The sequence below is a fragment of the Eleutherodactylus coqui genome, chromosome 6 (genome assembly GCF_035609145.1).
Source record: "Eleutherodactylus coqui strain aEleCoq1 chromosome 6, aEleCoq1.hap1, whole genome shotgun sequence".
Lineage (NCBI taxonomy): Eukaryota > Metazoa > Chordata > Amphibia > Anura > Eleutherodactylidae > Eleutherodactylus > Eleutherodactylus coqui.
Genome location: NC_089842.1, coordinates 117684348 through 117701902, shown reverse-complemented (window position 1 = coordinate 117701902; position 17555 = coordinate 117684348). Strand labels below are relative to the sequence as shown.

General features: G+C 46.2%; 1 protein-coding gene across 1 annotated transcript in view; it reads right to left on the bottom strand.

Moving 5' to 3' along the window:
• The window catches only part of DISP3 (dispatched RND transporter family member 3), a 127106-nt gene that overhangs the window by 33017 nt on the left and 76534 nt on the right, over positions 1-17555 (bottom strand). The window contains exons 11-12 of the mRNA XM_066607453.1: positions 7786-7905; positions 6632-6768 (exon numbers count right to left, since the gene is read on the bottom strand). Of these exons, the coding sequence (XP_066463550.1) occupies positions 6632-6768; positions 7786-7905 (257 nt within the window). The remainder of the gene's footprint in view (positions 1-6631; positions 6769-7785; positions 7906-17555) is intronic.

Sequence of the window (17555 nt, the reverse complement as noted above, 5' to 3'; positions counted from 1 at the left end):
CTCCAACCTGGCTGGAGGTGGGGGGACTGTACCTACAGCATCTAAAAATTTAGGATTATTCAAGGGTGTGTATTAGGGTGGCCCAAAAAACTCAACTTTCAACTACAAAGCAAGACACCCTCTATTTTATTTTCTTTTAACAAAACTCTGTTTGGGGCAGTTTCAGGTTTTTATGTCTATGACAAGATTGGACTAGAGAAGAGCACACTGATCAGCCAATGTTGCTTCATTTGCCAATTCACAAGTTACAGACAAATCTATTATATTGGTAAGCTTCTGCTTTCAATCTATGAGCCAAATTTGCATATAGTTACAGTTATAAAAATTACCATTTTATGTATACAGCTCTTATGCAGACCTACAGATGCAGCAAAGTTCAACTTGAGTGTGATAACTTTCTGCAGCAAGTTATCTTATCTCAGGCCATTGAAAAAGCTATTGTTCTCTTATCATAGCACAACAAACCCATTGCAAAGCAATTAAAAGTGCAAATAAACTGTAGAACAGAAAGCTTTGATAACCTGGTGAAGTTATGTTAAATTCTGATACATCTATATATGTCTGTTACATATGATATCCCTATACACTCTGATGCTGCAGTGATACTCTCTTAGGCCTTAGTCACACGGGCGTTTTTTCGCGCGATTTGCGGATCGCATGACGGATGCGCATCCACAAGTCGCATCACCGGGGCCAAAAAATCGCCCGAAAATCTGCTCCTAGCCGCGTTTCATTAGAAACGGGCCGGAGCTGTCCAGCGCATTGCATTCAATGGAGCCGGCAATACAGCCGGCTCCATTGAAAGCAATGAGCTGCAGGCAAGCGCAGGATGAATTGTCGGGAAGGGCTTAAATATATAAGCCCTTCCCTGCAATTCATCCTGAAATGTGTAAAAATAAAAAAAATATATATACTCACCTTGTCCCGGCAGATGGAGTACAGCGCGGCCGGCCTGCAGTGGGTGTGAAGGGGGTGTGAGTCAGACCTGCCCCTGATTGGCTCAGCGCTGAGCCAATCAGAGGCAGGTCTCACTCACACCCATTCATGAATTCAATACAAGGTGAGTATATATATATATATATATATATATATATATATATATATATATTTTATTTTTTTTTACACATTTCTTTATGAACTGCAGGGAAGGGCTTATATATTTAAGCCCTTCCCGACAATTCATCCCGCGCTCGCCGGCAGCCCATTGCTTTCAATGGAGCCGGCTGTATTGCCGGCTCCATTGAATTCAATGGGCAAACATCGTTCTTCTCTGCCACACCTGTTACAGCTGTGGCAGAGAAGAATGATTTGTCTACTATATGTTCTCAATGGGGTCGGCGCTGCTGCCGCCGGCCCCATTGAGCGCATATAGAGAAGAGAACAGGAATCGCAGATCGCAGATAGGTGCGATCTGTGATTTCTGTTCTATAATTTATCGGACGAGCGCATAAAAAGCGCTCATGTGTCTGATACCATTGCAAAGCAATGGTTTTAAAAAATCGCCGGACGCATGCGCATGCGCAAATCGCGTGAAAAAACGCCCATCTGACTGAGGCCTTATATGTGTCCCCTCTTCTAGTGCCTGTAGGTTGGCAAGGAGAGTTGGCAGGTGGAGTAATGCTGGACTTAGTATAATTTCCCCTGGCACGCTGGTGAAGGCCCCTTCAGGTATTTAGCATATTGTGGCACCTCTGTGCGCCTAGTCAGAAATGCACACCAGGTCCGATTTGGCGTACAATTCTGATATATTTTCTGCCAGTTTCCGGCGTAAATTAAACATTAAGAGTGGGTCCAGGTTGGCCACACCCCCTCCCAGCAAGCCTCACCCTTTTTTGAAAAAGGTGTCCGAGCCAACACATAAAGGAGAAAAGTTGCTTATTTTTATGCAAATACCCACTTGTGCAAAAAATTATACTATTTTATGCCAGAAACTGCTGTAAAGCTGTTTATAAATGTGCCCCAATAGCTTTTACATGGCTTAAAAAACATACGTTGTTGCAGAAATTTATCATAAACAAGTTAAATTCTGTTACATCTGTATCTAACCATGGAGATATATCAGTCTGCTCAGGAGCTGTGTATATAAAGTGCTAAGAAATACGTTTATCAAGAATATTTGTAGAATTGCTTGCTTTTAGATATATTGGAGCTCTAAAACAATTGGTTGCATAAGTATACATGCTATTTAAAGGAGTTTTATGGGACCATGATATTGGTGGCCAATATTTAGGATTATAGGGTGCCACTGATCTGATATTAATCGCCTAACCATAGGTTAAGCATCAATATTAGAATGGTGTGCTACCAGCTCGTAGCGCTCCCACGATGATCTGACTAAAGGGACCCCTTCAATATTTATCAGGCACAGAGCTATACATTTTGCAGAGTCTATGTGGGGGAATTGAAACTAAGCCCCATTTGCTTCCCATAGCTAAGAATAGGCTATCAAAGACCCCATTAAATACTAGCTGTTGAGTTGGGTACGGGTACTTTTACAAGGAAGTGCTCAAAAAAATCATTGGATCGTTCGAATTTGAACGCTAATTGTTCCGTGTAAACACGGGCAACGATCAGACGATGAATGATGATTTGTTCGCTTGTCATTCATCATATATTTTATTCAAGAATGAAAATCATCGTTGGTTCATTCGCTAATTATTCGGTTTATATAGTGATCAATCAATCATTCTCAATCACCTATACAGTGAATCGAACGATCCTGTAAAAAAAAGTATCTATGTGTTTAAACGGAGCGAACGACCAATCTAAAAGCACCCTAAAAGCTCCCTCAGTCCACCTATTTCTACAGAAGTGGAAAGATTCCCCTCTCCCTGAGGTGCTATAAAAGTGCAGTTTCCTTCCTAACACAGGGGTAGACAACACAACTGGCGCAAGCTACCTCCCGGCACAATCTTCCCATCTGTGTTATCTACAGTGATGCAAATCAGCACTTCGACAGAATCGTGCTGAACGTCTGGCAAGATATGAGCTGCTTACAAGAGCTCTGCAGTCTAAGATTTCTGCCAAGAAAATCGTTATCCTTTGAGCCACATTTGCCTGTCCTTAAGCGGTGAAGTTAATCCTCAGGTGCTCATCCGTAGATGCGCTTCCTTCAACCCCTGCTTAAGATGCTATAATAATAGGTCTGCACAATGGCAAAATTATTTTAAACAAGGGAGACATGTCTGTGTTATAATGTAACACTTCATCATTCCAAGCCCAAGAAGAGGAGGGAAGCGGCCGGCGGGCAACAACACTAAAGAGATGTCAGTCTTTAGTAATGAGAAAACACAGAGCATCAACCCCCCCCCCCCCCCCAAGCTCAATCTGCTCACGGTTTACTACTTTACATGCACATCACAGCCAAATACTGCCAGGGCGGGGTGTATTTTTGAGGAGTTTTTGTTTTCAATGTTAATCCTTTTTATATTTATAGATAAATCAAAGTATAAGAATAACGTACAAAATGTCAAAAAGAGAATGTGGAGAAATGCTACAATTAGTATGCAAAAAAGTTTGTGAACCCTTTGTGTTTACTGTCAATGAGGATGTTTTACAGTGTGGGGGCCAGATGTTATGTCCGCAATACAACCGCCAAATACAGGTGCAATACACCCCTTTGTTGAAGCCCAATGTGTGATATTCCACTTTAACTGGGGGGATGGGGATCTGCGAACTGGGAGTCCCAAAGGGCTTCAGAATGCTCTATCTTAGGAGTTTCTTGGGGTTCAGCGAAGCATTTTACAAATATCTTGCATAGGTTATGGCCCTATAAATGTTATCTTCTGATGTGTCTTCGTAACAAGTCAAACGTAATTTAAGGTGGAATTCCCTTATCAGAGAGGCCCTCACACACTTATTACACAGGGGCCATCTGCAGTCACTGTCTACCCCTGGGTTCATGCCCCATAATCACAGCTTTCATCTATGTACTTCTATAAAAGCGTATGGGTCTTGTTATTGAAAAAAAACATAAGTGCTTCATAGAGTAACTATGTTAGCCAATCAAACCAAATATTAACCCATTTTATTACTGTATATATATGCCATTTCCTAAACACTGTCACTGCCCGGCCGCTGGCTCCTCTTTGCGCATGCGCCGGCTGGCCGGCACATCAAAGAGCCGGAGCCGCGGGAGAGGTAAGTGCCGCGCTGGTCCCTGCAGGGGCTGGGGTCGGGTCCCGCTGCGAGAATTCTCACAGCGGGATCCGACCCGGCCGTCTGCAGGCGGCCTTAAGGAAGAAACAAAAACATTATTGTATTTTCAAACAAGACTTCTTACATTTTTTTAACAGGTGAATTAGTAGATACAATGATGCTAGCCACATACACTGAGGCATTCAAGGGTGTTCTCGAAATGGCCCTGATTACCCATAATGATCTCACTGTCATCAATGATGGCATATATGAGAAGTCTTAACCCAAGCTTCACCCTCCACTGCCTGATAGAGCCAACAACAACCAGTAGAAGAATTGGTTTGCTAACTTTTTGTCTAAATTTATCAACAGTGAAACCCAAACATGTCAAAGGAATTGTTGAGGTTGTACGTCAGGGACCTGTGGTTCTACAGGTTTCCTTGTGCACACCTTCACAGGTAGGGGTTAATTGAGCTGCCTGGGTGTGGTATTCTTCACCAGCCAATCCCCCTGGTCTGCAGCAGATAAATACAAGCAAACTCTTGTGAGAGATTGCTGATCATTTTAGTGCTTTACTGTTGTACTCTGTGTTGAGCCCACTCAGTGCTGGTGTTTGCATGCTTGTCTGTTGTGTCCCTCTCTCCTCCTCTGAGGATGGTCTGGGCACCTGCTGTCTCTCCCCTCCATGTGTTCTGGTGTGGTGCATGCTTGTCTGTAGAGTCCCTCTCTCCTCCCATGAAGATGGTCTGGACACCTGCTATCCCTCCCCTCCTTGTGGTCTGGGGTGCGTGCATTGTGTAGTGTGTGGTACAGTAACCACACAGTTGTGTTACTCTGTATGTTGGTGTAAACAGTGACGTATGTGGTATGTCTGTGCGAGTGGCCAGACACGTGCTGTATGTGCAGTCCTGTTCCGTGTTCAGTGTGTGTGAACAGTGCTTTGTGGTGTCCTATGTGTGAAACTTCAATCAAGTGGGTCAAATTGGTCAAGGATGAACATATGTCAATGAGTGGGGGACACATATTGCCTAAATATGATAAGGAACCAGGAACAAGTAAAGTATATGAGGTATAGAAGGACTATTCAAACTTCTTTGAATAGTCTTTCTATACCTTCTAGGACTAGGACAAGACAAAGGAGGACCTTCTTGTCTTTCTTTGGGTTGTCCCACAAAAATATTTCATTATTGTTTTCTTCGCCACTTTCAAAAAAATCATAAGACTTATTTGTCTGGATTACAACTATTTCATTGTGTGTAATCCTGTCAAATATTTTCAATAAAAATCTAATGTTGAAAAATAAAATCATAAGACTTTTATCTTTCCATCGATGTAACTGTTAGAGGGCTTGTTTTCCTTTTTGCAGGATTATTTTCTGCCGCCATCTTCTGGGAGCCATAACTTTTTTTATTTTTTCATTGATATAGTTGTGTGATGGCTTGTTTTTCATGGGACAACCTATGGTTTCTGTTGGCACCATTTTGAAGCGCAAATAACTTTTTGATAGATGTTTATAACATTTTTTTCTTGAAGACAGAGTGACCAAAAATTTGGGATAAATAATGCATTACTTTTCTAGATTTGACTTTTATGGACACAGCAATATCAAATATGTTTTTGTTTTTATTGTTTTGACTTTTTTTAATAAAATACAGGAAATGGGTATTTTTTTACTTTTAATATGCTTTATTGTTTGCAATAATAAAAAAAAAACATTTATCTTTACCCCTTTTTTTTAGTTATGGCTGGTATTATTATTACCTTGGGCATTATGGATGGGAAGATTATGTAGAAGTTTGGAAAACAAAACCAGGTAGCTGGGAAATTGAGGAGTCAAAGATGTCTATGTGTCAAATTTTGCAGAGACAAGTTGCAACCAGGAGAAGTTGTCATGATGATCTAGGCCGGATGGAGATGCAAAGGAAAACTGAAGAACTCTAGTCAGAGAGGAAGTCACTTATAATCATTGGATATAACTGTACTGCAATCAACCAGTCTACAGAGCATCTACATAGAGCTGGTCACTGTATAGGGGGTAATATTGCCCTTTATATAGTGTTTTTTTCTGTATGGATTTTGAAGAGAAGATGGTCCCAGATAGTCCCATACATGTTCTATTGGTGATGTATCTGGTGACCGGGCAGACCATGGAAGTGTGGCAATGTTGTGGAGGCATTCCTGTAAGCCAAGCTTGATTGTGTGCTGGATTTAACTGAAAACAATATTTTCCATGGGATAAAGCCTTTAAAGTGATTGCAGAGAATTAAAACATGTCTGCTTCCTACCATGTTTTTCAGATCCTGAACAATCCCTTTAACTGGGTGAGTCATGGGATGCTTGCTGTTAGTCCTTGACTATCTGCACCATTACAGTTAGCCAATGGAGAGTTTACATAACCATTAGTATGATACCTTGTATCTGTTACATACAATAAACAGTGGTTTATAGTGAACTTATCAGATGCAGAAAGGACTATGATTATCTCTCTTCTTACCTGAAATGAGGTTACTTCATCATCCCCAGGTAGGGTAGATTGCCAGGGAGGTATAGCAGAAGCATTAAATGACAGTCGGTAGATGGTGGCTCGTCCTTCCCAATTACATCTGGTGACGTACACTGTTCTTTGCAAATCTGAGAAGTTACAGATGATCAGTTGGAGTGAAATATGGTGACATAGTAAAAAGCCTATTAAATTCAATCTACTATCCAACAGTGTAGACCCAGAGGAGGGCATGAAACCCCTATGAGGTAGTTGCCTATTGTCTTCATGTTAGGGGGAAGAATTTCTACCTAATTCCAAACATGGTAACAAAAATAAATCCCTTAATCAACATCCCATTGTTACAGTTGAGGCCAGGTATAATGACCCACAATCGGCAAAAATATGCTTAACCTCTTCCCACCACAATCCTTAAAAAAGTTTTTTTTTCGTTTTCATATTAATCTTCCCCACTGTCAAAAACATATTTTTTTTTATTTTTCCAGCAACATAGCCACATGAGGTTTTTTTGCCGGATAATAATTTTTCAATGATACCACTTAATATACCATATAATGTATTAAAAAAACTTTTAAAAAGAAAAACAAGTAACTTCATCATATATATTTTTTTCTTTATGGCATTCATTTTGCAGTAAAACAAAGACACTCTGTTGGTCAACAGTTCCAGTCTGTGATCATATTAGATGCATACATTAGTGAATTTCCTAGCAAATATACATAGAAAGTAGAGCCCAAATTGTGAGGTGAACCTAACTTACGGCACATGGTAGAAGAAAGCACAATACAGCAAAATAGTGAACATTGCATATGCCATACTTTCTGAAATAATGGCACCATTTTCGATACATGACATTCAACCAATCTATGAACGAGTTAAAGTGAACCATTTACAGAATCAGAGGCATAACGTGAAACTTTGGGGGACAGATACAAAATCTGTATCAGCCTCACCCCCACTTACCCATCATATGCCATTTATAATACTTATGTATGTCTACTTATGTATCAAAGGAGCCTTTAGGCACCTTTAAACACCAGGGCTCAGGTGTGACTGCTACCTTGGCACCCTTATAGTTATGCCCTTGAAAGAGAAGACCACCAGTGGATGAGTAAAACAGCAATATTGGAGGTTGTAACCCAACTCACCCTCATGGCCAATGTCACCCATTGTCATCTTGTTCCATGAAGACAGTGAGCCTCTCTTCTTTTTGTCTGATGAGGTCCGAATGTTGTTTTGAAGGCTCCGGGGTTTTTCCTGGAACAAACCTACAACACAAGTATCAGAAATGATCTACAAGAAGTCATTTCAGCTCTCCATCAAATGTGATGTTAAGAACCTCACATATACACCCCAACCTTTCCCTTTGCTCCCAAGTGATGACTCTAGTGTCCTTGAGAGAGACTGGTAAAGCCATCACTGAAGGGCAGAAGGGAAGAATTAGGGAGCACTTATTGCATAAAGCCCAGGACACTTAGCATCCTGGCATCGTGACAGACTAAACCTTTTCCTAAGTCATGCTCCTATTAAAATAATTCCTTTTAAGAGGTCCCTGTATATGCACAGCCAAAAATATGACATATGACTAGAGATGAGTGAGCACCAAAATGCTCGGGTGCTCGTTACTCGGGACGAAATTTTCGCGATGCTCGAGGGTTCGTTTTGAGTAACGAACCCCATTGAAGTCAATGGGCGACCCGAGCATTTTTGTATATCGCCGATGCTCGCTAAGGTTTCCATTTGTGAAAATCTGGGCAATTCAAGAAAGTGATGGGAACGACACAGCAACGGATAGGGCAGGCGAGGGGCTACATGTTGGGCTGCATCTCAAGTTCCCAGGTCCCACTATTAAGCCACAATAGCAGCAAGAGTGGGCCCCCCCCCCAACAACTTTTACATCTGAAAAGCCCTCATTAGCAATGCATACCTTAGCTAAGCACCACACTACCTCCAACAAAGCACAATCACTGCCTGCATGACACTCCGCTGCCACTTCTCCTGGGTTACATGCTGCCAAATCCCCCCCCCCCCGCACGACCCAGTGTCCACAGCGCACACCAAAGTGTCCCTGTGCAGCCTTCAGCTGCCCTCATGCCACACCACCCTCATGTCTATTTATGAGTGCGTCTGCCATGAGGAGGAAGCGCAGGCACACACTGCAGAGGGTTGGCACGGCTAGGCAGCGACCCTCTTTAAAAGGGGCGGGGCGATAGCCCACAATGCTGTACAGAAGCAATGAGAAATATAATCCTGTGCCACCGCCATCAGGAGCTGCACACGTGGGCATAGCAATGGAGAACCTATGTGCCACACACTATTCATTCTGTCAAGGTGTCTGCATGCCCCAGTCAGACCGTGGTTTTTTATAAATAGTCAAAGGCAGGTACAACTCCGCAATGGGAATTCTGTGTGCACCCACAGCATGGGTGGCTCCCTGGAACCCACCGGCTGCACATAAATGTATCCCATTGCAGTGCCCTGGACAGCAGAGCTAACGTCAGATTAAATGCAGGTGGGCTTCGGCCCACACTGCATGCCCCAGTCAGACTGGGGTTCTTTATAAGTAGACACAGGCAGGTACAACTCCCTATTGTGAAGTCCGTGTGGACCGACAGCATGGGAGGGTCCCAGAAAGCCACAGGCGGTACATAAATAAATCCCATTGCATTGCCCAGCACAGCTGAGGTAATGTCATGTTTAATGCAGGTGGGCTTCGGCCCACACTGCATGCCCCAGTCAGACTGGGGTTCTTTAGAAGTGGACACATACAGTTACAATTCCGTGTGGACCGACAGCATGGGTGGCTCCCTGGAACTCACCGACGGTACATAAATATATCCCATTGCAGTGCCCAGCACAGCTGAGGTAATGTCATGTTTAATGCAGGTGGGCTTCGGCCCACACTGCATGCCCCAGTCAGACTGGGGTTCTTTAGAAGTGGACACATGCAGTTACAACTCCGTGTGGACCGACAGCATGGGTGGGTGCCAGGAAGCCACCGGCGGTACATAAATATATCCCATTGCAGTGCCCAGCACAGCTGATGTAACGTCAGCTTTAATGTAGGTGGGCAAAAAATTAATTGGATTACACTGTAGGCGAGGGCCCCAAAAAATTGGTGTACCAACATTACTAATGTACGTCAGAAAAATTGCCAATGCCCAACCAAGAGGGCAGGTGAAACCCATTAATCGGTTTGGTTAATGTGGCTTAATTTATAACTAGGCCTGGAGGCAGCCCAGTTAAAATAAAAATTGGTTCAGGTGCAAGTTTCAACGCTTTAATGAGCATTGAAACGTATAAAAATTGTTTACAAAAATTATATGACAGCCTTGTGGGCCTAAGAAAAATTGCCCGTTCGGCGTGATTACGTCAGGTTTCAGGAGGAGGAGCAGGAGGAGGAGGATGAATATTATACACAGATTGATGAAGCTAAAAGGTCCACGTTTTTGATGGTGATAGAGAACAATGCTTCCATCTGCGGGTGCAGCCTACGTATTGTTTAGGTATCGCTGCTGTCCGCTGGTGGAGAAGAGAAGTCTGGGGAAATCCAGGCTTTGTTCATCTTGATGAGTGTAAGCCTGTCGGCACTGTCGGTTGACAGGCAGGTACGCTTATCTGTGATGATTCCCCCAGCCGCACTAAACACCCTCTCTGACAAGACGCTAGCCGCAGGACAAGCAAGCACCTCCAGGGCATACAGCGCGAGTTCAGGCCACGTGTCCAGCTTCGACACCCAGTAGTTGTAGGGGGCAGAGGCGTCACGGAGGACGGTCGTGCGATCGGCTACGTACTCCCTTACCGTCCTTTTACAGTGCTCCCGCCAACTCAGCCTTGACTGGGGAGCGGTGACACAGTCTTGCTGGGGAGCCAGAAAGCTGTCAAAGGCCTTAGAGAGTGTTCCCCTGCCTGTGCTGTACATGCTGCCTGATCTCCGCGCCTCCCCTGCTACCTGGCCCTCGGAACTGCGCCTTCTGCCACTAGCACTGTCGGATGGGAATTTTACCATCAGCTTGTCCGCCAAGGTCCTGTGGTATAGCATCACTCTCGAACCCCTTTCCTCTTCGGGTATGAGAGTGGAAAGGTTCTCCTTATACCGTGGGTCGAGCAGTGTGTACACCCAGTAATCCATGGTGGCCAGAATGCATGTAACGCGAGGGTCATGAGAAAGGCATCCTAACATGAAGTCAGCCATGTGTGCCAGGGTACCTGTATGCAACACATGGCTGTCCTCACTAGGAAGATCACTTTCAGGATCCTCCTCCTCCTCAGGCCATACACGCTGAAAGGATGACAGGCAAGCAGCATGGGTACCCTCAGCAGTGGGCCAAGCTGTCTCTTCCCCCTCCTCCTCATCCTCCTCATGCTCCTCCTCCTCCTCCTCCTCAACGCGCTGAGATATAGACAGGAGGGTGCTCTGACTATCCAGCGACATACTGTCTTCCCCCGCCTCTGTTTCCGAGCGCAAAGCGTCTGCCTTTATGCTTTGCAGGGAACTTCTCAAGAGGCATAGCAGAGGAATGGTGACGCAAATGATTGCAGCATCGCCGCTCACCATCTGGGTAGACTCCTCAAAGTTTCCAAGGACCTGGCAGATGTCTGCCAACCAGGCCCACTCTTCTGTAAAGAATTGAGGAGGCTGACTCCCACTGCGCCGCCCATGTTGGAGTTGGTATTCCACTATAGCTCTACGCTGCTCATAGAGCCTGGCCAACATGTGGAGCGTAGAGTTCCACCGTGTGGGCACGTCGCACAGCAGTCGGTGCACTGGCAGATTAAACCGATGTTGCAGGGTGGCAGCGTCCGTCTTGGACTTGCGGAAATGTGCGCAGAGCCGGCGCAGCTTTCCGAGCAGGTCTGACAAGCGTGGGTAGCTTTTCAGAAAGCGCTGAACCACCAAATTAAAGACGTGGGCCAGGCATGGCACATGCGTGAGGCTGCCGAGCTGCAGACCCGCCACCAGGTTACGGCCGTTGTCACACACGACCATGCCCGGTTGAAGGCTCAGCGGCGCAAGCCAGCGGTCGGTCTGCTCTGTCAGACCCTGCAGCAGTTCGTGGGCCGTGGGCCTCTTCTCTCCTAAGCTGAGTAGTTTCAGCACGGCCTGCTGACGCTTGCCCACCGCTGTGCTGCCGTGCCGCGCGACACCGACTGCTGGCGACGTGCTGCTGCTGACACATCTTGATTGCGAGACAGAGGTTGCGTTGGAGGAGGAGGGTGGTTTAGTGGAGGAAGCATACACCGCCGCAGATACCACCACCGAGCTGGGGTCCGCAATTCTGGGGGTGGGTAGGACGTGAGCGGTCCCAGGCTCTGACTCTGTCCCAGCCTCCACTAAATTCACCCAATGTGCCGTCAGGGAGATATAGTGGCCCTGCCCGCCTGTGCTTGTCCACGTGTCCGTTGTTAAGTGGACCTTGGCAGTAACCGCGTTGGTGAGGGCGCGTACAATGTTGCGGGAGACGTGGTCATGCAGGGCTGGGACGACACATCGGGAAAAGTAGTGGCGACTGGGAACTGAGTAGCTTTGAAACACCTTTGAAAGCCTCCGTTTCCACAACCCTATAAGGCAGCATCTCCAGGCTGATAAATTTGGCAATGTGCACGTTTAACGCTTGAGCGTGCGGGTGCGTGGCGGCGTACTTGCGCTTGCGCTCCAACACTTGCGCTAGCGACGGCCAGACGGTGCGCTGAGAAACATTGGTGGATGGGGCCGAGCACAGCGGAGGTGAGGGTGTGGGTGCAGGCCAGGAGACGGTAGTGTCTGTGTCCTGAGAGGGGGGTTGGATCTCAGTGGCAGGTTGGGGCACAGGGGGAGCGGCAGCGGTGCAAACCGGAGGCGGTGAACGGCCTTCGTCCCACCTTGTGGGGTGCTTGGCCATCATATGTCTGCGCATGCTGGTGGTGGTGAGGCTGGTGGTGGTGGCTCCCTGGCTGATCTTGGCGCGACAAAGGTTGCACATCACTGTTCGTCGGTCGTCTGCACTCTCAGTGAAAAACTGCCAGACCTTTGAGCACCTCGGCCTCTGCAGGGTGCCATGGCGCAAGGGGGCGCTTTGGGAAACAGTTGGTGGATTATTCGGTCTGGCCCTGCCTCTACACCTGGCCACCACACTGCCTCTTCCAACCCGCCCTGCTGCTGCACTTGCCTCCCCCTCTGAAGACCTGTCCTCAGTAGGCGTAGCAAACCAGGTGGGGTCAGTCACCTGATCGTCCTGCTGCTCTTCCTCCGAATCCTCTGTGCGCTCCTCCCTTGGACTTACTCCAATTACTACTACCTGAGTGATAGACAACTGTGTCTCATCGTCATCGTCCTCCTCACCCACTGAAAGCTCTTGAGACAGTTGCCGGAAGTCCCCAGCCTCATCCCCCGGACCCCGGGAACTTTTCAAAGGTTGGGCATCGGTCACGACAAACTCCTCAGGTGGAAGAGGATTCGGAACCATTGCTGCCCATTCTGGGCAGGGGCCCGAGAACAGTTCCTGGGAGTCTGCCTGCTCCTCAGAATGTGTCATTGTAATGGAGTGAGGAGGCTGGGAGGAAGGAGGAGCAGCAGCCCGAGGATTCAGAGTTGCAGCAGTGGACGGCGTAGAACTCTGGGTGGTCGATAGATTGCTGGATGCACTTTCTGCCATCCACGACAGGACCTGCTCACGCTGCTCATTTTCTAATAAAGGTCTACCGCGTGGACCCATTAATTGTGAGATGAATGTGGGGACGCCAGAAACGTGCCTCTCTCCTAATCCCGCAGCAGTCGGCTGCGATACACCTGGATCAGGAGCTCGGCCTGTGCCCACACCCTGACTTGGGCCTCCGCGTCCTGGCCCGCGTCCACGTCCTCTAGGCCTACCCCTACCCCTCAGCATGCTGTATTACCAGTAGTGCAGAAACAGAACGCTGTAATTAAATGTGCCGCTTATTGGCCTGTGGTTGGAGGCTGACTTCGCTTACGGAACGCACAGCAGAGGCAGGAAAGAATTTTGCGCAAGCCTACTGTAACACTTAGCTGGCTGCGTATGAATTAGGACAACTACCCCCAGCAGAGACGCAGTACAGTCAGGACGGTCACAGGCAGCCCAAATAGATTTTTTCCCCCAGATTTTTTTGGAAAAGCCCACTGCCTATATAGACTGTATATGTCTTTCACTGTCCCTGCCTCACCACCACTACTGGCCCTGGACTATGTAAAATTACTGCAGGACGCAATGCTCTGGACGCAATGCTCTGCACGGCCGATATACAAAAAAAAAAAGTGCAACACTGCAAAAAGCAGCCTCAACAGTACTGCACACGGTCAGATGTGGCCCTAAGAAGGACCGTTGGGGTTCTTGAAGCCTAAAATCAATCCTAACACTCTCCCTATAGCAGCTCCGGCATCAGCAGCACTTTCCCTGATCTCTGTCAGAATGCATCTGTGGCGAGCCGCGGGAGGGGCCGATTTATATACTCGGGTGACACCTGATCTCGCCAGCCACTCACTGCAGGGGGGTGGTATAGGGCTTGAACGTCGCAGGGGGAAGTTGTAATGCCTTCCCTGTCTTTCTATTGGCCAGAAAAGCGTGCTAACGTCTCAGAGATGAAAGTGAAAGTAACTCGAACATCGCGTGGTGCTCGCCTCTAGTAACGAGCATCTCGAACACGCTAATACTCGAATGAGTATCAAGCTCGGACGAGAACGTTCTTTTATCTCTACATATGACTTTAGATTTCAATCAGATTGTTTCAGCTCACAGTACATATTTGAATATATTTGTTTACATAAAGGGAATCTGTCAACTTGAATACATTGCCCAAACAGCAGGCATTATGTTATAGAGCAGGAGGAGCTGAGGAGACTGATATTTTTGTGATAAGAAGGGAGTTCTGCTCGTGGACTACCTCCAAAAGGGTTCAACCATCAATGCAACATATTACTGTTCATTACTGACAAAGCTGAAGCAAAAAGAAAAACGTTGAGGAAAGCTCTCCAAAGGTGTCATCCTGTTGCATGGCAATGCCCATCACACACTGCAGGTGCCAGTATTGCAAAAATGACCCCCTTAGACTTTCAACTGATGCCCCATCCACCCTATTCACCCGACATGGCTCCGTCTGACTGCCATCTGTTCCCCAATCTAAAAAAACACCTAAAGGGACAACGGTTTGGGAAGGTTTTGGAGGCAACTAATGCTGCAAATGAGTGGTTTGACCAGCAGTCGGAAGACTTCCATTTGCAGGGACTTAAAAAACTGCAGGAGAGATATCACAAGGGCATTGGCATCCTGGGGGAATATGCAGAATAGTGGGGTAGTTTCAGCTTCCTAGCTCAATTTTTTCTGGGTAAGGCTCAATATTTATCAGCACCCCCGTTGTATGCTCCCTGACCTCTGCTCTGTATTTTAAACTCTGCTATTGCTTGCTGCCTACCCTAATCTACAGCTTGGACCTTGTTTACGCATCTTCATGACAGGCCTGACTCAAGCCTGTTTTGTCCACTATGCTCCTGTTCGCACCATCAGGTACTGTGCCTTGGCCCAATGCAGAATCAGCAGCCACACAACAACTATGTATACATGCAACAGTTTGGGGAACCCACAGCAAAACTGCAATCCCACTTAGGGGTTTATGCATGAAAACATGGGTTCTCCAGGTGCTGCCATTTCACAGCCAAACTGGTGTGGCAAGGCAAATCCACATCCATCTGCCTGACAATCTCATTAGTCTTCCCATTGCCAGAGGACTATTCCCACCTACATACATAATGGGCCAACCTGATGCATCAATTTATTTAGGCATGAAGATTTAATGAAAACAGAATGATAGTTTTCTGGAAGCAAATCATTTCTAGCTCATAGGAAGAGCTACTGATCCTTCACATTACATATTATTTCTTTTCAAGGACTGTACCCTCTCACAGTAGAGTACTGTACAGGAGAAAGATATTCAGGTTTGCAGTAACTTACAATAGACCCATCTACAGTAACATAGTAACATAGTTCGTAAGGCCGAATGAAGACAATGTCCATCTAGTCCAGCCTGTCTAGCCTCCTGTTTTGTTGATCCAGAGGAAGGCCAAAAACCCCAAGAGCAGAAGCCATTTAGCCCTTTTGGGGAAAAAATTCCTTCCCGACTGCCTAATGGCAATCAGACTGTTCCCTGGATCAACCCCTAATAGTTCCTACCTGCCTATATACCAGGATTGACACTTAACCTAATATTTATATCCTGTAATATCCTTCTTCTCCAGAAAGACATCAAGTCCCCTTTAAAACTCCTCTAAGGATTTTGCCATCACCACATCCTCAGGCAGAGAGTTCCACAGTCTAGCTGCTCTAACAGTAAAGAATCCCTTTCTATGTTGGCGATGAAACCTGCTTTCCTCTAAACGTAGCGGATGCCCTCTTGTTACTGTTGCAGTCCTGGGTATAAACAGATCCTGGGAGAGATCCTTGTATTGTTCCCTCATGTACTTATACATGGTTATTTGGTCGCCCCTTAAAGGAGTTGTCCCGCGCCGAAGCGGTTTTTTTTTTTTTCAACCCCCCCCCGTTCGGCGCGAGACAACCCCGATGCAGGGGTTAAAAAAGAACACCGGAGAGTGCTTACCTGAATCCCCGCACTCCGGTGACTTCTTACTTACCTGCTGAAGATGGCCGCCGGGATCTTGACCCTCGGTGGACCGCAGGGCTTCTGTGCGGTCCATTGCCGATTCCAGCCTCCTGATTGGCTGGAATCGGCACGTGACGGGGCGGAGCTACACGGAGCCCCATTGAGGAAAGAAGAAGACCCGGACTGCGCAAGCGCGGCTAATTTGGCCATTAGACGGCGAAAATTAGTCGGCTCCATGGAAACGAGGACGCTAGCAACGGAGCAGGTAAGTGAAAAACTTCTTATAACTTCTTTATGGCTCATAATTAATGCACAATGTACATTACAAAGTGCATTAATATGGCCATACAGAAGTGTATAGACCCACTTGCTGCCGCGGGACAACCCCTTTAACCTTCTTTTTTCTAGAGTAAATAATCCCAATTTGGATAGCCTCTCTGGGTATTCCAGTCCCGTCATTCCATGTATTAGTTTAGTTGTCCTTCTTTGAACCCCCTCAAGCACTGTGACATCTTTCCTGAGCACCGGTGACCAGAACTGTAGACAGTATTCCATGTGGGGCCTGACAAGTGCCTTATATAATGGAAGGATAATGTTCTTCTCCTTCGCCCCTACGTCACATTTTTAAAATACCAGAGACCCTTTAACTCTATTTATAATTTTTTTTGTCCAAAAGAGTTTTCCTTGACATGACAGCACTACATTTCCAATATTTCTTTTTAGGCACTCGTATCTTTGGCATTCGGTCAATAGTTGTCGCCAAAAGTTTTGAGACTGACACAAATGTTGGTTTTCAGAAAGTTTGCTATTTCAGTTTTTAGAGAAGCAATTTGCATTAACTGTAGATTGTTATGAAGAGGGATCCGATGAATTGCAATAAATTGGAAAGTCATTCCTAGCCATGAAAATTAACTTAATCACAAAAACTCCATTTCCACTGAATTTCAGTCCTGCCACAAAATGACTTACAAACAGCATTTTAGTGATCTTCTCATTAGCTTAGGAGAAAGTGTTAGGGCTCCTTCACTTGGGCGTATTTGCATGCATGCGTAGAGAATAGAATCGTTGATTTCAATGTGTTCGTTCACATTCCATATTTTACGTGCGCATTTCGGTTGCGTAAAAAAAAAAAAACAGCAGTATGCTCTACTTTTCTGCACATTTGTGCACCAAAGGTAGCCATAGTAGTCAATGAGGGGTGAGCAAATGCGCTGCCAATACGCAAGGAGATGCGTAACACGCTGCATAGTTCTGCTGGAAAAAGAATTGCTGCACGCAAATGAACATGGCTTGTGGAGGCGCGTGCAAATATGCATACGCTCATGTGAAG